General features: G+C 37.4%; 1 protein-coding gene across 1 annotated transcript in view; it reads left to right on the plus strand.

Annotated features, from left to right (window-relative positions):
- Positions 1 to 24,201, plus strand: part of LOC148367059 (protein kinase C-binding protein NELL1-like) — a 282,893-nt gene that overhangs the window by 73,752 nt on the left and 184,940 nt on the right. Inside the window, exons 5-7 of the mRNA XM_088333852.1 lie at positions 7,144 to 7,240; positions 17,001 to 17,073; positions 17,359 to 17,441. Of these exons, the coding sequence (XP_088189978.1) occupies positions 7,144 to 7,240; positions 17,001 to 17,073; positions 17,359 to 17,441 (253 nt within the window). The remainder of the gene's footprint in view (positions 1 to 7,143; positions 7,241 to 17,000; positions 17,074 to 17,358; positions 17,442 to 24,201) is intronic.

Genomic DNA, 24,201 nt, shown 5'->3' on the forward strand with positions numbered 1-24,201 from the left:
CATTTCAGCCGGCCACAACATCCCAATCCAAGACAAAAGTGCATTCTGCCAGTCCCTGCTCGCATCAATAGGGGATTGAGGATAATGGATCACAGGCACGAGTCCAGTTGACTTTAGGCGGAACTACATTAATCGCCCCAAAAAACTGCCAGACCCAACAACACGGTACTTTGCCAGTCCCTGCTCGTAGCAATACGGAATTAGGGGGATAATGGATGGTGGCTCTACAATGCAATTCTCAGTAGGCGGAAATATAGTAACAGCAAAAATAAGTCGAAAGGCCAGGCAAAATGTGGTCTGCCAGCCCCCATTCGCACCAATGTACATTTGATAATGAATTGTGGAATATATTTCAACCCGCGATGCACTGCGGCCACAAAGTGCCAAGTAGCAAGGAATACCTGTATTAGAAAATAACAATATTGTAGTTTTCTACTTATGATGTATGTACAATAGCAACAGTGACAAAAAATGGCCCAGTCACTTAATTCAGTTTAATTTAGTCTGTTATATGTCATGGTTACTGGTCACAAATATACAGATCACCCTCAACAAGTTTAATATAACTTTTTTTGTAAATTATATGAATAAAAACATGTTGGTATATAACTAATACAAATAATGAATGTTGAAATACATGATACAATATCAAGGGTCGACGGAAGACTGCATGTAATTAAATGTGGTCACTCTCTTAGATATATGTTGACTAACATTTGCCATTTAAATCAATTTGATTAAATTGCGAAAAAGCTTCTTCTCTGCCATATGGTGCATTCAATGTTTCACAATTGATGACGAAAACATCACCTTCAATCTTCTACTGTCTGAAATTGAAATTTAAGTCTTTTTTATACACAAACACCGATAAAGGTCAACAGAAGCTGTAGAAAAGTGGAACAGCGCTGCCCTATTTTATCATAAAGAGTAATGTTTGCTGTTCTGCACCGGAATGTTTTTACATTTCTCAACAATTTAATCGGTGTCCCTAGCTTATGATGTTTTCATGTTGCGATGTGTGATATGTTTTTTCAGACCCTCATTATAGCTTTCTTCCTACTTGACTGCATCAAAAAAGGCTTCAGCTTGTCCAGAGACCTACAAAATTCAAACTTTGCGGTGTGGGGTCAATAATGAGTTACATCTGTAAGATGCCAGTCTGCTATTGGTTGATATCATATATGATGCTTGTCTGCTATTCGTCGATATCATATAAGATGCTTGTCTGCTATTGGTTTGCATCACGGTAGTGTTCATTTTACCTCTGAAAAGTGATGGGTCCCGGGGACTCGCATGCTCAAAAATCTATGGGTCCCAACAGAGATCTATGGGTCCCCAAAATTTTGTGTTATCAAGGTTGAAATTGTAAATCGGCGAGAAATATATAAATAAATCTATAAATCTATATATTCATTCAGTTTTAATAATCACACTTAATTGGTAATACAAAGCAGTTATCACTTCAGATTTTTCAGTTCACAAAAATACTGTACATTATATAAAATAATATTGCTGAAATATTAGTCTATATATTCATGCAGTTTTAATCACTTCAGATTTTTCAGTTCATATATTCTTTGTGGTTCGCTGTCCCGCCACAATTGTGATGCCTTCTCAAGGTCCAATTGCAGCAACGGAATTTCCATAGCTAATTTGTGGTTTTCATTGTCGTTGTGCCAATCCAATGTGCTTTTCTGAAAGTTCGTATTGCGAAATGATTCATGCAATCCAGTTTTTTGTCACGCTGGGTGCACGCATCACAGAACATGTAGCCTCCATTATCATCCTCCTCATAGCGTAACCAGGAATATAATTGAGTCCATTTTGGCAGAAAAGTCCTTTTCTTGCTAGGAGTATTCTTTTGTTTATCTTTCGTCGAATCGTTCGCTTCAAAACACGTGTTTTTCTTGCCTTCGCGGTCTTCTGAAGAATTTCTCCGCCGTTTTTTCGTGCCGGAATTATTGCCGTTGTTACCACTTTCTGTATTATGTTTCGACTTATTACCGATACTGAAGAAATTACCAATTTTTTGTTGATTTGCACCTAATACCAACTGTTTTTACGGAGGCATACTTCTCTTTCACTCGACAACCACCAAAACAATGACGTCATCTCGTTTGCCGAGATCGGCGCGAGACCAAAACAACAATGGCGGATTTGCCTGACGAAAAGTTTGGAGTGTGGTAAATCTTTGTTAAAAAAAAAAAAAAAAGTAATCGGGTAATAATGACAATTTGGTGTCCAAAAAGTTGCGTCCTGGGGACGCACGTTGATTTGACACAATACGTCCCCAGCAAAAAAGATGAGTGTAGGACTCGAGGATAAGTTTTTTAAAAATTTATATTGAATATATATATTTTTAAATCATTAACACGTATAAAACATCTAAATACGACTTACTATATACTGTTTTTGTAGTAATGTTTAATATGTATATACAATTTACAATAGGTAAAATGCTTGGTGTCAAGAAATTAACTGGGTGAGCAATTATAAGAAAATGGAAGACATACAAGACCACTGATAATCTCCCTCGATCTGTGGCTACATGCACCCTATGGTGTCAAAATGATAACAAGAACCGTGGAAAAAATTCCAGAACCACATGGGTGAGACTTAGTGAATGACCTACAGAGAGCTGCGGCCACAGTAACAAAGGCTACTATCAGTGACACAATGCGCCCCCAGGGACTCAAATCCGGCACTGTCAGATGTGTGCCCCTGCTGAAGCCAGTGCATGTCCAGACTCCTTCCTCTGTTGTTCTCTAGAGAGCATTTGGATGATCCAAAAGAGGACTGGGAGAATCTGTTATGGTCAGATAAAACCAAAATAACACATTTGGCCTAACTCCATCCCATCATATTCCCTTCCTTGCTCTTCATTCAGTTCAGAATCTCATGTAGCAAACATTGATTTGTTAGCTTAAGATGTGATTTTAAGGTTTTCTTGGTAGTACTGTATAAAAAATCTTGCATGGACTTGCTCCCTCATATCTTTCAGATTTAATTTCCCCCTATGTTCCAGTCCCGAGCCTTCGCTCTGAAAACGCTAGTCGACTAGTGATCCCAAGAGCCAAGAAGAGATCCGTAGGTTCGAGAGCGTTCTCCATCCGGGCCCCGGTGGTGTGGAATGCTCTTCCCCCTGAGGTTCGATCTGCAACCTCAGTGGAAATGTTTCAATCGAAGCTTAAAACACACTTCTACCCTATAGCATATAAATAATCTATATTTTATGTTGATAATATGTGTATATTTTGCCCTCATGTAGGTTTTAGATGAGGGGATGGTGTCATAATAGTCTGTAATAATAGTTTGCAATAGCCTTTGATCTGTGCCGCCCTTTGAGACTCTTTGTGATTAAGGGCTATACAAATAAACATGTCTTGACTTGACTTGACTTTTTGGTAGAAATACAGGTTCTCGTAGAGAAGAAAGAATACTGAATTGCATCCAAAGAACACCTTTACACTGTGAAGCATGTGGGCAAACATTAGGCTTTGTGGCTGTTTTTCTGCAAAGGGACCACGACAGCAGATCAGTGTAAATGAAAGAATAAATGGAGCAATGTATTTAAGATGAGATGTGGTTGGGTCTTTCAGCATGGCAATGGCAAACACATAGCCACATCAACAAAGGAAGGGCTTCACTAGATGTATTTTCTTTGGCTAGCCTAGCCAGTATCCGGATATCAAACCCACAAAAAAATATGTGGAGTGCATTGGCTGTGTTGACCAATAACAGCCCTAGAGGGGATCTGCATGGAGGAATGGGCCAAAATACCAGCAACATTGTACGAAAAGCTTGTGAAGAGTCATTATTGCCAACAAAAGGTACATAGTAAAGAATTGAGATTAACTTTTACTATTGACCAAATACTTGTTTTCCACCATGATTTGCAAATAATTTTATCTCTTTCACATTCTGTCTCTCATGGTTAAGGTTTACGCATAATGACAATTGCAGGCCTCTCTAATATTTTCAAGATGCAAAACTTCACCAAAATATTTGCCCTACTGTAAATACAATTTTAATGTTTTTATCAGGGGGTTTGAATCACATTACCTAATTAGAATAAATACCAAATGACAATTCCACTTTACAATCCTTCCTTTGGAACAGATTAGAGAGGGTTTTACTGTACTCACATGATCATGGGTTATTTGTGGCGAGGTACAAAAAGGAAAGAAAACTGCAACTGAAATATTCTCCTGATTCTCCTATTGTGTTTGAAGACATTTTGTGCTACTCACTGTGATAAAGGAGTATTGTTAATCATAGCGCAGAGTATTGTGGACCGGCGAACATTCCCCGGTAATTAGATGTTGACGGGCGCTGCTTGCTAACGTCAGGCAATGCAAACATGGCTCCGAGCCAGCTGCCATTTTGTATTTTAATTGGCGTCACGGCTTTCCGACGTTTTCCTCCCTCGGCGCAAGACGGAAGGGGAAGGTTAAGGGCGCCGAGACGTAGAGGTTGCGGCCGGACAAAGAAGACAAAAACAGCCTGACCTCCAAATTCTTTACTGCTGTTACAGGTATTCTAGACAGCTGCAACCACTGTAGATTCGGCAGTTTTTCGTGGAGCACTTGAACGCCTCGTCAATGGAGAGTCACTGGCATGAATATGGAGATAATATAAACGTACCCATTCAAATGATGCAGCACAGATGACTGTTTTGTGCTATTTAAGCATGTGCCATTTTATTTTTGTAGAAATAAATTAAAAATAAATGGACATTTTGCGGGGCAAAATAGGGGCTTTTGTGCGTATGAACATTTCCTAAAATAATACATCCAATTAAATAAGAAAGGTCATCATTTTTTATTTTTAAAATGTTTGATTTGAATTTGATTCGACTTTTAATTGTTAAACATCTTTAACAGTTAAGTGTATATTTTTACATTTCAAATTTCAGGTTAAAACGATTTAAAAATGATAAATTACAGTTGGAGTGTATATTTACATTTACTAAGCGGTAAAAAAAAAGTTAGTGCATGTAAATATTCTCTAAAAGCTTAAGAGTAATTTATAGATGAAGCGTTGGAATTAATTACTTTTATTTTTTTAAGAGTTTTGATTGATTTGAATGTGATTTCAGGTTTTATTACAATTTAAATACATTATTTAAACATGATAAAAATATATTAGACATGAAAGTTTCGAAACTTATTTGTACATTTTTTTGTTCCACATCAGGTTGAAAATGGATTATAAATTGTAAAATACAACTCAAGTCAATTAATTTTTGGGGGGCTTGTACCCAGAAGAAAAATGGGTGCTTTTATGCTTATGAATATTTTCCAAAACCATAAAGAGTTTCTTTCATTTTTTTAATTGATTTGAAATGTATTTTTTATTTAGGAATTAATTTCTAAAAAAAACATTTTTTTTGGTTTTATATATTTTTAATATCAAATTTTAAATTGATTAAAATATTTAAATTACAATTGGAGTTTATTCTACAGTTAGCCTTATAGACCAGAAATACCATAAATAAAATCAGAAATGAACAATTACAATGAAATGCTCCTACAAACGGCAACCATTTATTAAATTATCAACTCCATCAGTTGTCAAACTAGATTTCCTAAAGGCCAATCAGGCTCCCCTTTAGGATCCCTTTTTAGAAAGAAGTGCGTGAAGAAATAGAAAGGTTTTCGCGCCTCACTTTCAAAGACTGGTAGTGTCAGTCACCGGAGGAGTGGACGGTGACCAGAGTTTCTGTTGATGCTTTTTAAACTAAAATTCTCCGATTGGTTCATTAGAATGATTGTTGAAAAAAGGCAAAGTATCATTTGTACCACACAATTAAATACTCTGACATGAAAAAATCACACATATGCAAATAACTTTTGATTACAAGTGCACACTTTGGTTTCAAATCTTTATTATGATGCTGGAGAGTCTGATCACTTCCTCTCAATGAATTGTGGGTCTTTCGAGGTGTTGGCAGAGTCAGTGGTTGGAAAAATGTTCGGGGAAATAAATTTGAGGCGGAGGAGTTCCTCTTCACGTGGCTAAGAAGAATCAAAACATTTTTAACAACCCAGTTTTTATTGTATTTTGATCTCAATAGCCATAATTGCCAACGACACAGGTAAATATATTCTATATTCAAACACATTTTTTCGTCAAGGATAATGAATATTACATTAGGCTTTCCCGACTCCAAATTTGATTTCAAATCAATTTATCATTAATCCTATCTGCATAAATCACTTCTAGGAGATTGCAAGTCAAGCATATGCACCACAATATTGGATTTATGGTTTCTCTGGCCAGGGTCTTTGCTTTTCATTTGGGATTAGATACCCCCCCCCCCCCCTCCTTCACCTTTATCAGATTATCTTCATTACATATTCCTCAATGTTAAACAAGAATCATTTTTAAGCGGTAATAACACGCTTGAGGTGGAAGTATAGTTGTGATTTACCGGGTAGTAAAATAGCTTTTACGCACTATTATGGCCAATTACCTGCACTATTGACCTTTGGCGCTTACACATAGTACTTTTTGTCCTCTAGTCTGTGTTTGAAACAACCCCCATAGCCATTAAAAAAAGGTTTTGGTGATTTATACGTTGGAGGTGGTTCCCACTGTCCTCAATGGATCAGTGTTTTTATGATGATACGGATTAAAAAAAAAACGGCCTCAGTGGCTTCCACCCTGGCTAGTGCTGAAGTCAGGGCAACATTTAAGGGATGTCGGGAGGCAAATGAAGATTTTGATGAAATTGCATATGCTATGTGCATCAATTTCCTGGAGCAAAGTGAACATGCATCTCCGAGATGAAGCATTATTGCCGTGCACTCAACCTTTTCTTGAATATTTTCATCACGGTTTTATTATCCACGTTGATTTGTTGACTTTAAGAAAACATATTTTTTCCTTGTGGTTCTTCTATATTGTATATATTCTGAGAATCGATCAGTTGTAACCTTTAAAAACGGTCAAAGTTAACAAATTAAGATTTTGAATTAAAATGTTCACCTAATGGTAGAAAATTTTAATATCTTTGGGCCAAAAACCAATTTGTTTGAAGTTAGAGTTGTTCGAGAACCAAAATATCACTGTTTACTGATTTTGTTTGTAAAGGTTGATTATTTATGGGCTGTTTTTTTTTTTTTTTTTTTTTCCCCCCAGAATTTACGAGCGAGTGATAGACCCTCCGCAGATGGACTTCACCCCTGGCAGTGGCGTTTGGCTTGGTCAGCACAGCCACAAGCATGGCCTTTTCAAGGTGAGCTCCCCTCCCCCAGGAATAAATAACCCTGCATGGTTGTGCAGTTCTCTCCTGTAAAAAAAAAAAAAAACCTCATTAAGCGAAATATTGATCCAAGTAATAGGCAAAAATGCATGAATTATCACACGAACACGCGATTTTTTAAAAATACATTTTCATTTAAATCCAAAACGTTTCACTTCGGTATCTTGTCTTCATTACTATAAACAGGCCGCCTTTGACGCCATTTCCCACCCATTCTTCTTAGCAGACTCTATTCTCTTTTCATGACCCACACCCTCTCCAATTGTTCCCTTCATACCTCACAGGCCACACTGCCATGCTCAACAACATGCTTAACAAACTATTTCTGTGGTTTGAAATGGCAGTTGTCAGTTCACATTTGCAGGGCATTATTACCATCTATTGTTAAGGTGTGTAATTGATCCTCTGTCATTTGTTTTCTTCTTTTACCAATTTTTGCTCAGGCAAAGGACCCTTGACCCCCTCAAAACGGGTCCGTGACCCAATTTTTTGTCATGACTCACTAGTTGAGAAACACTGCACTAAACTATACTCATCATTTAAAACAATTTCAACATTCTATCAGTCTGGCCCTCAGCTTGACTTTAACACTCCTGATTTAGAAGATGGTAGATAGTTTTGCACATTTTAAGTCCTGTATTTTTTTCTAAAACCAAAATATTTCTTGAAATGAGTTCCTTGACACATTATCACGGACCCCTTAACTGCCTTTGTTGTCAGGGCACCACTGAGGACACAACTCTGGACAGGTTCTCTACTGTTGATGGTCCCTGGCCTGTTGGGAGGTTGTGGTAGAGTTAGCACCAGTCCATTCCTTGATGTTGTCCGCCCAGTTCTTTTTCGGTCTTCCTGCCCTCCAGCCCCTTTTGGACCGTGCCCTGGAGAATGATCATGGCTAGTCTTGGGGATATACATTATATTTGTGGCAAGATGGTTTATCTTGGGGCAGCACAGCGGTGCAGTGGTTAGCTCATGTTTGGCATAGTTCTGAGGTCATGAGATCGAACCTTCCTGTGTGGAGTTTGCATGTTATCCCCGTGCTTGGGCACTCTGGTTTCCTCCCACATTCCAAAAACATGCATGTCAGGTTAATTGGCCGGTTCAAATTGTCCCTAGGTGTAAACGAGCAAGTGAGTGGTCTGTCTCTGTTTGCCCAGCGACTGGCTAGCAACCAGGATAGCTGGGATGCGCTCCAGCACCCCCGTGACCCTACTGAGGATAAGTGGTGCAGATAATGCATGGATGGATTGATGGTCTATCTTGTGTCTTGACTCAAATAATAAAAGAACACCCTTAAGTTGTCATACTTATCCAGCAGAAGAAAAAATGTCATTCGGCGTCTGTATAGTCTATTCTTTCTTGTGCTTTTTAGCACAGATTTTGGTTACACTACACAATAAAGTGACATCCATCAAATAATAAAATCATAAAATACGCATTGTCCCTCTAACATGCTCAAATTCCTAGCGATAATGGTGCTAATTTCTAAGTAAATTAAAGTCAACTAATCACAACGTGTTTTATTAACTCACAACACAATCCCATTCACTGCCATGAACGACTATAGTTTGCAATGACGTCTGGGTTTGCAGTGAGGTAATCACAGTTTTCTATGCAGAGTTTATTTCAGGTCGTCACTTATCTAAATAAAAGATTGACAGCTAGCATGACAATGCTGTTTTCCTGCAATGTGATGGAGGAGAAGCAGACATTTCCTACAGTAGATTTACAGGGATGCGGGCTGACAGGTGAGCTGGGAACGCCTGGAATCCTCAACCTGCGTCGAAGGGGTTGTCAGTCCAAGATTAAGAGGCACTCAAAGACACAGACTAGACTCAGATAACTCAATTGGCGTTTTCTACGGTGGCAGATCGTTCAATGTACTTCGAAATTTCTGAATAAAATGAGTTAGACAAATATACTCATCCAGTCTGAGCTGCAATCGAAACTTTCATATTGTGGGGGATTAAAACCTACTGTTATCAACTAAAGTGTTCCAAACATTCAAATTCTATATTCATAATATATTATTGTTTATGGTATATGTAATATATGTCTATTTACTTACTGTAATTAACATTGTTGATATACGTACACATAAAGAAACAATTGTATTTATCTCTGGTGTGACATGACTTGAGCTGGTAGATTGGTGTTAGTGGGTAGATGCAGAGGGAGTTTGGGAGAACGAATTAAAATTATAAGTGATTTCAAAACTTCCACTTGTGAGGAATGTTTTTCCTATAAATTGCCTATTTATTCTTAATAATTTCCCAGATTGTGAATTAGTTAAGACTGTATTCCTTATCCAGGATAACGATGCTTCTGCCTTTTTCCATGGTGTTTTTGCATCCCTTTTAGCGTCTTGGGACTCATAGCCAATAAATACAGTAAAAAAACAAACACACTAACCAGCTAAGTTTAGACTAGACAAAAATGCTGAAAACATACATGTGCTCATTTAACGTAAGCTCTTTTTTCCCATTTTATGAGAAAATACTATAATAGATCTTAAAAATTATACTTATTGAGAACTTATTTCTGCCAATGGGGTATTAATTTAACTGTATGTATGACAATACAGACGCTCCCCTACTTACGACCATTCGACTTATGCAATGCGGAAGATCCAAACATTTTTTGGGGGATATCGAAAAATATCGGGACATTGCTGTAAGTTATATTTTTTTATTTTGTGCACCTTTTTTCTAGTACAGGACAGTACTGTAGTACACAAGATATTAACCAATAAAATAAAGATTCTAGCGTGCGAGCGATACTGTATAGAATCTTTACACATGAATTAGGATGAGGAAGCGGATTTCTTCTTTTGGGTGGACACTGGGTGACCTGTCACAGCACCACACGCTGGTAGTGGCAGAAAGAAGCACTACAGTACTGTCCTGTACTCGGAAAAAAGGTGCACACGATACAAAATTTTAAATTACAGCAATGTCCGGATATTTTTCGAAATCCCAAAAAAAGAGTTTGTATTTACCGTTTTTCGTAAGTTGAATGGTCGTAAGTAGGGGAGTGTCTGGTATGTTATGTCATATATCATCTGAAAATCAGTGTATTTGTTTTTCTTGTTGAAGCACAGTATTTTGTGTTAAAACACAACTTTTTTTCAGTCTGAATAATTCCTTATTAAATCATCGGAAAGTCCCTTCGACTTAGTAATTTTGATGTTGACGGGCGGTACTGTCTACCTGAAATGATACCACTGAGAGGAAATGATTGCGTTTTTGTGTCGGGCTCAGCAGGTCTCCTAATAGTCGCAGTATGAGTCAAAACACATTTGCTCACCCACGCTCACTTTTCAAGCTTTTTGATTTTATATTTCTTATATTTTTTCTGTATTTCTTAGACAGGACAGCTTGAAAATTACATAGTTAGAATGAACTTCAATGCTGAGGGGCAAAGTTGAAATTGAATGAAAGTTTGGGCTTACCGTATTTTCCGCACTATAGGGCGCACCGGGTTATAGGGCGCACCCCCCAAAAAAAGTTTTTGGTCCTATATCTTCCATAGATAAGGCGCACCGGATTATAAGGCGCTACAATGGGAACGTCGACAAAACAGTCAGATGATTCAGTCCAACTGATTACCCCCTTAACATTCCCAAAGCTTGCAAAGAAGCAAATACGTGTCGTAGACACGTGCGGATGCGGTGTCCGTACGATGTCACTTAAATGCGTCATTTCAAATATCATTCGGAAGGTTGAAGTCTTGGGATTCAAGAAATGCCAAACATTTCTATGTTTCTATTTTCTTTTTCACTCGCAACTTTACTGTGCATATGACAATAAACACTTGGAATTGAGTTAAATTCACTCAACTCATCACAGCAACATCAAGATCGTTCTAAAACAAGATACCGGGAAAACATAAAGCCGCATAACTCACCTAAGTTCTCACGTTCAATAATGATACGCAATCATGGTCTTCTTACAACCGTTAGTGAAGTAAATCCAGGAGAGTAAATTATTTGCAAATACAGACTGATAAAACATGTTTCTCTATGGTGTACTTTAGCAAGCTTGCTAAGCTTGCTACGCCATTGCTAAACTCGGCCAATTGCAAGATTTGTTTTGGTCATCTAGCCTATTGGAGGCTCTGAATAATTTCAGCCAATAGCGATCGATTTAACTGATGATTGACACATCTTTTTCGGCCAATTGCAGGGTTTGGTTTGGCCATCTATCCAATCCGAGGCTCCGAATAACTTCAGCCAATAGTGATCGATTCAAATGATGATTGACACATTGATTAGCCAATGAAACGCCGGTATATAAATCCCAGCATTCACCGCGGACTTGCTACGCCATTGTTAAACTCGGCCGATTGGAGGGTTTGTTTTGGGCATCTAGCCAATCCGAGGCTCCGAATAACTTCAGCCAATAGTGATCGATTCAAATGATAATTGATACATTGGTTAGCCAATGAAACGCCGGTATATAAATCCCAGCATACACCGCGGACGACTTCGCGCTCGGGGGAGAATCTAGTCGGCGGCTGTTGAGTAAGTTGCGAGACCTTGCAAATTTAATATTGAGCCATATACAAGGCGCACTGTGTTATAAGGCGCATGGTCAGCTTTTGAAAAAAATTAAGACCCTTAGGTGCGCCTTATAGTGCGGAAAATACGGTATTTGTGAAAATGTGTGCAGTTTTTCTTAGACACGTAAAAAAATCAGATCATTTTGCACATCTTAAGCAGTATAATGATATTTATAGAAATAATTTCACATTTTAGAGTTTAAAAATAGTTTTTCTAGCCAACTATGGGGATACAAAAGCAATGTATTAGTCAATACTTTTAATCCATTTAAATATGGTGTTCTTATTTTACTGTAAAATGTTTTTCTGGTAAAATGAAAATATAAAAAATGAATACAAAAAATCGAAATCATTGACACATTAGTTTTTTTTTCCCATAGATGACTGGAAAATGATATACAGTACACTTTTAAAAAATATATTTATATTATGGCAAAGGTAAGAAAAGACTTAAAAGATTGTTTTTTCATGAATCAAAATAAAAATAACAATTAATACATAATTAAATCAATACAGTGTTTGAAGAAGTCAAATCATTTTCCGAGATTCTCATTAATACTCGATTTAATCTGATCTTGTCTAGTCTTGCCCTTGCCCCTTTATTTGAATTTTTGTCTTTCCGTCTTTGTTTTTCCTTTGCCTTGTCATCGTTGTTTCTGTCCTATCTTTCCTGTCTTTGTCTTGTTATCTTTGCCTTTGTCTTTGTCGTGTCGCCTTTGCCTTGCCATATTGTCGTTACCAAGTCAAGTCCCATTTATGAATATAGCCCTTTATCAGTTTTTCCTTGATCTCTTTTCCTTTGATTTTTCTATTGTCATGTCGTCTTTCTTTGTCATTTCCTTGTTGTCCTCATCTAGGTCTTTGACCTTTTGTCATTGTTTCTGTATTTTATTTACCTTGTCATCTTTGTGTCTGTTTTGTCCTAGCTGTGTTTGTCCTGTTGTCTTTTTCTTTGCCCAGTCTTCTTCTTGTCCTCTTTGCCTTTACCCCCGTCGTCTTTGTCTTTGCTTTGCCTTTTGCTTTTCCTGGTCTTTTTCTTTTCCTTCTTGCCTTTGCTATGTTGTCTGTCTTCGTATTGTCATCTGTGCCTTTGCCTTGCTGTCTGCACATTTCTCCTGCCTTTGAGATTTTTTTTTGTCTTTGCCCTTTCAATGACCTTGCTTTTTTATGTTTCTTTTCTGTGTATGAGGCTTTTCTGATAGGAGTGGGGTTTTTCTCCCTTCCCAAAAAAGGTTAAAAATTATATTTCGCTTCAAATGTATTGTCGGTATACTTTGAACTGTAATGTTGTGCAGTTGTTCCGACACATTTTTACACCTCACATCTCAGAAATAACACTTCTATATTTGCTGTATTCCATGGGCAGAATCCAAATTGGTAACCACAACCTGGCACCTTACATCAATGTTGGTGTACTGTTTGAATATTCAACGTGAAATATGTTTCAAGAAAGGGTTTTAATGCACTCATGTAGTCATTGTCAATAAGCCTTTGACCCCGATATGGAAATGTATGTTGTGTACATGTATATATACATGCAGAATACATTACAGCAAATGGCCTGTATACATTTGGAGAGCCAGAAAAGACAGAATATGTTTCAGGGTTTCAATGAGATTATGTACTAATCATATACAGTGATGTATGGTCAGGGATTGTATATTGCAGCACCAGAACAGATGTCTAAGATCAACACCTTCATTTTTATTCTGACACTTCTGTCAACCTCTCCTGAACCCACTAGCGCTCAGTTCGAGCTACTGTGTGAATTTGCTTTCAATCTGTGCTGCAATTCTCGTTCCCCTTCCAAGACACAGAGGCAACGTGTCAATGGATTTTACGCAAATCTCCAGCTCGGCGGCACGTGTACTCATGATGACACACGGGATCGTTTCCAGCTAGCAATTTTTAGGCGAAATTGTGCCACACTGCATGGGAGCATTTTAAAAGATTGGTTTTCCTTGTGTTTTGGCAAAGAGTTTGTTGCCTGCTGTTATCATAAATGGCCTCGATTTAGCAGCCTTGGATTTGGCACGTCTTTGAAAATAATTGGCAGACTGGTAGGCAACTTTGAATCATAATAATAATAATAATGTATTTTATTTAAAAGCGCCTTTCAGGCCACCCAAGGACACTGTACAAACAGTGAAAAAATACAATTTAAAAAGTTGTAAGCGAAATAATAAATAAAAACAAGACATAAAATCATAAAAACATAGGAAATGGAGAAGCTATGTGTTGTAGGCAGTCCTGAACAGGTGTGTTTTTAGACGGGACTTAAAAGTGGAGAGAGGTGTGCAGTTTTGGAGGTCCGGAGGTAGATTGTTCCAAAGCTTGGGAGCAGCGCGACTGAAGCCTCTGGCTCCCATGGTGCTCAGGTGGGCAGGGGGCACTGACAGTCGGAGGGAGGACGAGGATCTGAGGGAGCGAGTGGGGACGTGCACCTGGAGAAGGTCGGACAGGTAAGGAGGAGCCAGGTTGTGAATGGCCATATATGTATATAGGATCAGTTTGTAGCTGATGCGATGCTGAACAGGAAGCCAGTGTAGCTGTTAGAGAACGGGGGTGATGTGCTGCTGGGAAGATGTTTTTGTGATGATGCGAGCAGAGGCGTTTTGAAGCAGCTGAATTTTATGGAGGGATTTTTGAGGAAGGCCGAAGAGGAGAGCATTGCAGTAGTCAAGGCGGGATGTGACAAGACTGTGGACAAGAATAGCAGTGGTGCGGGGGATGAGGGAAGGCCGGAGTCTGGTAATATTGCGGATGTGGAAATAAGCAGTGCGGGTGATGGTGTTGATATGTGAGTGGAAGGTAAGCATGCTATCCAGGATGACACCCAGACTCTTGACCTGGGGGGAGGGGGACACTAAGGAGCTGTCAATGTTGAGAGAGAAATTGTTTACTTTGGATAAAGTGGATTTTGTGCCAAGAAGGAGGAATTCTGTTTTATTGGGATTTAATTCAAGAAAGTTTGTTGTGAACCATGTTTTGAGTTCGGAAAGGCAAGAGGTGAGGGAGGGAGGTGGGAGTATGGAGTTTGGTTTGCAGGAGAGGTAGAGTTGGGTGTCATCAGCAAAGCAGTGAAAGTGGATTTTAAATTTGCGGAGGATATGACCAAGAGGCAAGAGGTAGACGATGAAGAGAAGAGGACCTAAGACAGACCCCTGGGGTACACCTGTGGTGACTAGGGAGGGCTTTGAGGTGAAGGATTTCAGCTGGACAAACTGAGTGCGGCCAGTGAGGTAGGAATGGAACCAACTGAGGGGAGTATAGGTGAGACCAATGGAGGAGAGTCTATTGAGGAGGATAGGGTGAGAGATTGTGTCGAAGGCGGCGCTCAAGTCTAGGAGGATGAGGATGGAGAGGATGGAGACTAGACCGGAGTCAGATGCTATGAGGAGATCATTTACAATACGGATAAGGGCAGTCTCTGTGCAGTGGCGGGGGCGGAAACCAGACTGAAAGGGCTCATAGAGAGAGTGGAGGGACAGGTGTGAGTGCAGTTGAGCATTCTGAATTATGTTTCAGCTATGGATGCACAATAACTTTAATAAAAAATACACACAAAATCCAAGTTTTGTTTGTTGTAACAATGTACAACTCTGGTAAAAATGTCTCCAAAAAGTAGTGATGTGAAAACACGTGGAAAACAGTAGGGATTTAATTAGTGAATTATTGATCAACACTTACTTTGTCAATGATATATATATATAATGACTATAACAATAATATGTTATTATGAGTACGTCATCATCAACGTATTCAAATTGCAAAAAGTGCATAAGTATATGATTATGGGTGTTTTCATGATCTGAAAATGCGTCGCTAATAAACATACAAGAGCTCCAACAGTGAAATGCGCGCATGCCTTTCCAAAGAAAACATGCAGTAATCATTCTTATCAAGTTGTATTGTTTTAGCTGCGCACATTAGTAAATGCAATTAATCAAAATAAATATCCAAATCGTTTATACTTCGTAGCCTCAGTACATCACAGGTTGAAAAATAGTTTGCGATCCATTCAAATATTGATTCATCGTTAGGCCAGAATAACTTTAAAATGAAATGAGTAATTTTGGCTACGATCCATTACCCTCAGTTGAATATTGCTGAGAGCCGGGGCCGGAAAGAGCAGAGTGCAATCTATTTTTCTGTTCAGGTCTCTGAGGCGTGCAATGGTGGCCCGCCTAAAATGAACTGCGCTGTTTTGGCCACAATCCTTTATCCCCAGTCAACTATTGCTGAGAGTAGGGACTAGTAAAGACAATTTGTGTCAGTCTCTTTATCTCTGTTCCATCTAAAATGAACAGCACCTGTGTGGCAGGGTCCTCCATCAGATTTCTGTGTTTGTCTTTGTGGCTTTACAGTACTGGAGTTCAACCAATATTCAGTTTTCAAATGATTGAATGCATGCAAACATATGCAGTGAATTATTTACAAAGTCTTCAACCGGCATCCTGATCTATTATCCCTAATGAACTATTGCTGAGAGCAAGAGCTAAGAGAGCCGATTTGTGTCGCGCGAGACTCCCCCCCCTTCGTTCCACCTAAGATGAGCAACACCTGTGCGGCCGCGATCCATTATCCTTGGTCGACTATTGCTGTGAACTGGGGCCAGCATGGTAAAATTGCTCGATAAATGAAAGATAAAGCTAATATAGCGTGGTGTCAAGGGACTAATTCATGTTTTTTTTCTATCAGGCCAATCACCATGACAATATATTTCGTCCCATAGTTATTGGCTTGGTACTTGTGCATTGCCAATTTCAGCAAAATCCACTTGATATAAGTATATATTTTTTGACCATTTCTCATTTGTTGAAAAGCTGACGCGTCCTGGCATGAGTTGCCCTCGATGAAAAGCATAACAGATTTAATGGGATAGATTTTGAGAAAATTTCCATTAAGTGGACAACAACACGCCTTCATCATCGGCAGTGAAATCACGCACCCCATTTGTCATGCTGAAATGAGCTTGTTTTATGCCACTCTCATACAAATGAGCTCCTTATATTTACGGGCAAGTGGGGAGGGGCTCGTATTATTTCAACAAACAGCAAATTGTTTCAACTTAACCTCAATCGCTTACTGGTGAACATAAAGGGAATTGGACGTCTTGGCTCAAAAGAGGAAAAAAAAAATCTCATCAGTGTATTGTTCCTTTTCTTTCCAGGGGATTATTCAGGATGTGAAGTTTGTGTTTGCTCCCAACGGCTACATCGCCCAATGTCCTAATCTTAACCGAAGTAAGTAGCAGCATGAAATGTCATTTTCTGAACTGCAAGTGTATACGAGTTGGTGCACAGCAAAACATGAATCCCATTTTAAGAAATGTTTGCTTATATAAGAAAATTTTATACTCAGAAACACTTAAAAATTGTTCTATCTAGCAGATTTTTGCAGATAAGTTCTCTTCCATGAGTTCTTCTCATTAATCACTGTGAACCAATCAAAAGTCGTTGTTATTACTCAAAATAATCAAATTTGGGTCCTTCATCTTTTCTCTTTTGTCCCTGGACTCTTCCCTTTAGCCTGCCCGACCTGTAGTGATTTCTTGAGCCTGGTGCAAGGCATTATGGACCTTCAGGATCTTCTCGCCAAGATGACTCTAAAGGTAATAAAAATATATCAATTCCATAGTAATGTCCAAGTAATGTCCATGATTATACCAGTGATTATAAATGTATATATTTTTTGCATCACAAATTGCCTTTTGTTTGCTAAAGAGGACAATAAATATACAACAACATACTAAACCAACTAAATGTAGGATGAACAAATTATTTAATATTCTGCTAAAAATAGTCCCTGCAAGATTTGGTAATCAAACAGTAAAATAAAAAAACAATATCTGCTGTTTGCAGAAACTATCATTGATTTTAAAGATTTTTTTTTCAATATTATCATATTTTATATTGTTTTATAGACAAACAAGAACATGTGTAGTTAAAATAAGCAAAGTTGTTTTACACAATAGATTTTTTTAGATTTTTTCTTATATTAAATAATTATTACTCACAGTATTCATTGTTATTCTTGATTTAAAAAAAATAATATTTCTTTCAAATGAGCAAAAGGTGTCCCCTTTGTTTACAAGGTGTGCTGTGTGTGGCTTTCCTGATATATTGATGGATGCAACTGTTACATCCACTATATATGGACTGTAGCAGTGCAACTATGAGTTTCTGGGCCCACTACTCATCCAAAACAGTCAAAACGGTGTCTGATGGTGTGACAACTTGACAGTAAGGTGTAGGTAAATATGCCCTATATATACTGGACTGTCCCATCAGGGATTCCAGTGCAACTAATTCTTAGTCATAATTTACATAATACAAGTGGTTATGAAACAAGTCCCTGCAAAAATGAGGGGATTTTTTTTTTTACTTGTTCGAATTTGTTCTTGAATATGACCCTCAAACAGAGGCGCCTCACTAAAAAAGGGTGCTGAATCTGGCGTGGCTCCCCCCACGGTACACCTCATTGGTTTTTATTAACATTCAGTTCCAGTGAGCTTTCCGGAAACTAAAGGGCCATCGTTTCCACATAAGGCTTGCATGTTCATCTAACGAAGAGGCCACCAGGGCCGTGTCATCTTCATATTTTAGCAGCTGCACTCACTCGTTCTTGCATTCGTTCGTTTGAGTGAAAAAATGTGTAATTGTATGATTTGAGGCCATTTAAATGCACTCGCAGGAGGTTCAAAGCCATTAAAAGGAGTCAAGTGATGGCTTCGTAGTTCTTGGAGCTTTTGCAGAATTCTGCTTTTAGTTCCTGGATAAAAGTGATGAAAAGCGAATTGATTAAACATTTCATAGAAAAGTAGAAGTGTCGCTACTGTGTTTGTATGGGTGTATTTTACTTCTTTGTTCACTTTATACTTGGAGTCATCTAACTTTTTGGGAGCTGAAAGCTACTTTCAGTTACATGTGTGCATGCAAGGCTACCGGTTGTATAAGCATTTTTAATATGACAACGTAACATGTTATTACCATGTTGTTACTATTTTATTATTGTCCCATTACTAAGTTAGTGGGAGTTAAAATAGCCACTAAATCATCTTCCTTGCCAGAAGGGCACAGAGTAATTCAGATTTATAAGATATAGGCTAATTTTTAAAATAGTTGTGGACAAACAGCATGTATTTAAAGACACCGCCTCCATCGAGTTCCCATGTCAGTAAGAAATCAAATTTAAAAGAAAATCACAATGACCCTTCACTGGGGGGATATTCTTAGAACTGGCTATTCATATGTTATTAGGGGGCTACCTGTTGCTCGTGGGCATGACATTAGTGATCCCTGCTTTATACATTGCAAAAAAGAACACATATATACTATATAGAGAGCGATTGAGAATAAGAGAGAGATTGTAAACATATTTTTTTAAATAGATATTAACTTTTTCAGCTGAAAAAAGAAAATGTATGGCAAAAGATATCAACATTGTAATGTCTATCAGATGGTAGATCATTTTCCTCATTGTAACTTTTTGTTTCTAATTTTGGTAGAAAACATTATATTTATTAAAGCAACATTGTATTGTCCTAAAAATTAAATAAATCTGTAAAACAGGAAAAACGATCAAACGTGTAAAATAATGACATTGCTAATTTTAAGAAAAAGTCATGTAAAAGAAAGAAAGAAAAAAATAGCAAACTGAATTACCATCTCCTGGATAAAAGTGTTTTGCTTATTTTAATAATTCCTTGTCCTATTAAAAAAAAAATGATAAAAAAAAGAGTTAAACCAGCTTAATGCGCGAAAACTTACTCTTGAAATAAGCAACATTTTCTACCCTAAATGTCATATTTTTTCATTGCAGTGCAAGAAAAAATGTTCCAACTTATATCAAGGATGATCTGGTGATTTATTTGAGAAAAATGATTGCTCGTCTAAAAATAAGAACACTTATACATGAAACAAGCATTACTTTGGCGTTTAATGCCATTGGGGTATGACTTACATGTTTACATTGTAGGACAGGGTTCGGGAACCTTTTTGACACAAAGAGGAATAAAAGCATTTTCTCTAGAGCGAGCCACACCATATATATTTAAGACAAAATACAACAGAACCACTAAAGCCGGTCTCCAGATAAAAGCTTATTCTTCAGCGCATTTTATTTCATGGTTTGACAAATGATGATTTGTTAAAATATATCAAATAATAATCATGGCGGAGCCTGTGTCCCATATAAATATCCCTTTTAAAATGTGTCTCACTCTCAGTTTACCCAAAGGGACAGTGTGTAATATCTAGTGCCTCCTTGTGGTACAAATCATATTTCATTCAGTAAAAAAAAAAAAAAAAAACATTGATTTGAATACCGAACAAAAATACATGAATTATTATGCCAATATTTTTCAAAAAAACATAGGCTAAAAAATATGCATTCCACTAACATAGTGGAATCCCTACCTAGTAGGCTGCTATGTTTGTCTGACGTTTTTCTGCTTGCTGTGACACTGGGTTTCATTTGCAACGGAGACCAGTGCCACTAGTGGTAACATTTTACACACTGGGCCTTAAAGTGCATTAATGGTCATTTTGACCATCATTTGTCGTAAAAAGTTATTTCAAGGTGCGAGCAAAGTTCTTTTGTAAAAATGTCACTAAATTCTGCAAACGAGGATATCAACGTATTTACCTTCGGCCAAGAAACCAGTGGGCGAGAAACAGAAGGGACTGCTTGAACACTGTTCACAGCTCTGCCCATCCTTACCGCTCACCAAATCAAATTACTCGTAGTGCTTGTTTTGGGGTGTTTACTTTTTCTTTAGCGATGTACAGCCAAAACGGGGTCTGTTGGAGTGATACCTTGACTGTAAACTGTAGTAAAGAGTATGCTCTTTATAGACTGGACCGAACTGTCACATATATATTACATCAGCTATGCAGGCTGTAGATTTGACTCAAGGCTTGTGAGATTTTTAATGCTTCAGGTCGGATTTCTGGAGTACAATTTCATCTCCCAGCCATATATATTCAAAAGAAGAGCCATGTATGGCTCACAAGCAGGGTTGGGTAGGGTTACTTTAACTGGATTACTTTTAATTACTTTTGGATCACTCCAATACCAAATATGCTAATAAAAGACAAAATAAATATCAATAAAATTATGACTCACAACAAGTGGTACGCTTTCTCTCCTGGCTTTCATCTCTTTGATCTCTGGCAAAACTAACATAAAATGCGACAGAAACAAAATGAAAATAAATCCAAACAGCTTGCCAACATTATTTTTGCCGTTCCATGTATTCCGTTACTCCCCAAGCCTGCACAAAAAAAAAAGTAATTGTATTCATATTTAGTTTATTTTGTCTTTTATTAGCATATTTGGTATTGTAGTAATCCAAAAGTAATTGAAAGTAATCCAGTTAAAGTAACCCTACCCAACCAAGCTCACAAGCTATAGGCTACCAACCCCCTAATCATCCAAAACAGTCAAAAAGGTTTCTGTTGGTGTGACAACTTGACAGTAAGCTGTAGGTAAATATGCCCTAAAAATACTGGACTGTCCCATCAGGGATTCCAGTGTTGTATCACCCACACTATAAATGAAACAACATGGAGAAAATTTACATGGTCTCAATTTTGTCTCTGAGCCATATGTACTTATGATAAGAGCAATATATGGCTCGCGAGCCATAGTTTCCCGATCCCTGTTGTAGGCCGACAAATATTTTTGACGGCAGTAATTTGAGCCATTATCAGTGTCCATTATTTTGTGCTTCAATTCATTTGAGTCTTAAGTCACTGTTGCATTTGGGAGGACATTTTGGGGGGGGGGGAGGATAGGTCAGGAATATTGTCCTCTATGTACTTGGGAAAGACTGAAGCAATTGAGTCACAACATGTCCTTAGTGCTTGACAGTCTTTATGGCCATTCAATCCGTCTGCACCTGGAAGTCTTTGGTGCGTGGGCTTGGAGAAAATGGAGTTGACCTTCACCTCCTTTACACAAATTTGGAGGTGATGGCAGCAGAGTTCGAGCTGCATGTCAGTCATATTCAACTCCTCCATAAAACCTAGGTAACGGATTGCATTTATGCCTTTGCTTTACTCATTTTATTTATTAATACAGTTATAACTTGGTACTTTTTCCGCATTTGAACACAAATTTGTCAGAGTTCCAAAACATTTTTCCTGTACGAAGCAATGTCATTTTTATTTTTTTACTTTACTACGCATACCAAAATACCCATAATATTTATAAAACATTTATGCAAACAACAACAATTATTTAAATGAGTCGATAATAAAGATTAAACACACTAAAGGTTAAAATATAGAACGATTTTAAACCATTTGCTTTGCGCAACAAATTCCATGAATGGGGTAAGATTCTGATTCATTTTTGTGTATTTTCAGGGAATCTGGGTGTAAAGTATGAAAATTTTCGACAATTATGCCTATTTTAAGGATGTTTTTTTGTTTTGGTTTAAAAAGCCAAAAATATTTATTAAACCAATAAAAAATACTGTTTTTATAAACCCCCTGCTCATAAATTTTTGATTGCTTTAAATGCTTTTTTTCTAGTTTTAAGACATTTTAACTTGTTTTTTATTATAATAATCTGATTTATACCTAAAATAAGCAAAATCATCTCACAGTCGGTAGACTGTTTTGCTTATTCTGAGTACATTTTTCGAATCTACGAAGAAAATATTTCTTAAAATAAGAAAAATAATCATACATCTGCTGAATAAGATAATTTTGCATAGTCTTCAGATTGTTTTTCTCATTTTGTTAGGAAAAAACAGGTTAGAATATCCTGAAAATAAAAAAGCTTCCTAAACATAAGCAAAATATTATAGAATATATATTTTTTTGAGAAGCATAAAATAACAATCTTATCTTTTGCCTCTTTTGAGGTTCTGCTTAGCCACTTAAAGCACTTTTGGCAGTACAACATTTTGTCAGGATTTAAAATAGTTGTCTCAGAAACTTTGATATATGAGACTAAAATGAACCTCATTTCTGTTGAACATTACCATCCTGCTGTTTGGACACATTCTCCTCGAACATTGTTACATATATCAGTTTGCCACCTGAGTGGTTCATTCAAATCACAACAGGGAAGATTTGCCCATCTCCTACCCACCGAATGGTGGAGGTTAACCAAAGGGTGGATATTTTCCTTTACCAATTTGCTCTGATTGTTTTGTTTTTTTGACATTCTTATGGAGCACACATGCTCATCACACGGTAATATAACCAGGTTTACCATAGTTGGACTATAAGGCAGTGGATAAAATTGGAAATTCATAGTTACAATTGAATTATACTGCATACGGTAACTGTTATGCCTTTGAGAAACATAAAGAGTGGTCTTCGAGGGCCTTTTAAGATTAACATTGGTAATATTTTATTGCTAAAAGGAAACAAAAGAGAAGCGCAGAACTTTGACGGCAGCTCAGATGACAACTTTGGAACACTTATTGCAAATCGTTATTATTGTTTTGGACGATTATTGTCTGTAAATATTAAACCTATTGTGATTATTTGAATGAATGCTTTTATTTATGTTTACGTTTTTTTTAAAATGTCTGAATTGTTGATAACTAATACTACATATAGTAACTTTTCTGCATTTAAGAAACATGTTGAGTGGTCTGTGAGTGCCCTGTTATAGTTAACATGTTAAATCTTTACTTCTTGTGAGGCCCCTTCTCAAGGTTTCTTTTTTCCTCATGCTGAGGTTTTGGGTTTTTCCTTGCCCGCATGTTGGTTTAAGATCAGGCGATGGTGCAATTGTAACCCTGTGCAGTCCTTTGAGACATATTGTTATTAAGGGCTACATAAATAAATGTGACTTTATTTAACTTGTTTGTTGCTAAAAATCATTCAAATGCTGAAACCGGATGTCAAAATGTCAATTCATGTTCAATGAAATATTTATTTTAATTTAAATGTATGTATTTATTATTTATGCAACCCTATGTTTCACTGTAGTTTTAAGTCCATGCTTACAGTCCAGTGTGCCTTATACAGACCCTGCCCTACTTGCGAACGTTTGTAAGTTGAAATTGTCCGTAAGTTGCTTCAGTGCTATATGTTGTATGTGTAAGGTTTTTATAAGAAACCTGTATAGTTTTTGCTAAAAAATAAACATTTCATAAAATAATATGCTCTATAAAGATAAATAAAGTTGAGTGTACTTACTTTTGGAAGATGCACTTAAAGGGGTCCTCCTTGGTAAAAAGTGGCTGAAAAAAAGCATTCCGACCATTTTCTCAACCGCATCAAGCTTTCTTACTTTGCTTTCATTTCAAAAGAAACAACTCGCCTCTTCTTTACACTTTACAGTGTAACATTTACACCAACCATATCGAATGGATGCAGGAGATATTAAACAATAAAAATATCGCT

The sequence above is a fragment of the Urocampus carinirostris genome, chromosome 4, assembly GCF_059441175.1.
Source record: "Urocampus carinirostris isolate Australia breed hairy pipefish chromosome 4, RoL_Ucar_1.0, whole genome shotgun sequence".
In the NCBI taxonomy this organism is placed as follows: domain Eukaryota; kingdom Metazoa; phylum Chordata; class Actinopteri; order Syngnathiformes; family Syngnathidae; genus Urocampus; species Urocampus carinirostris.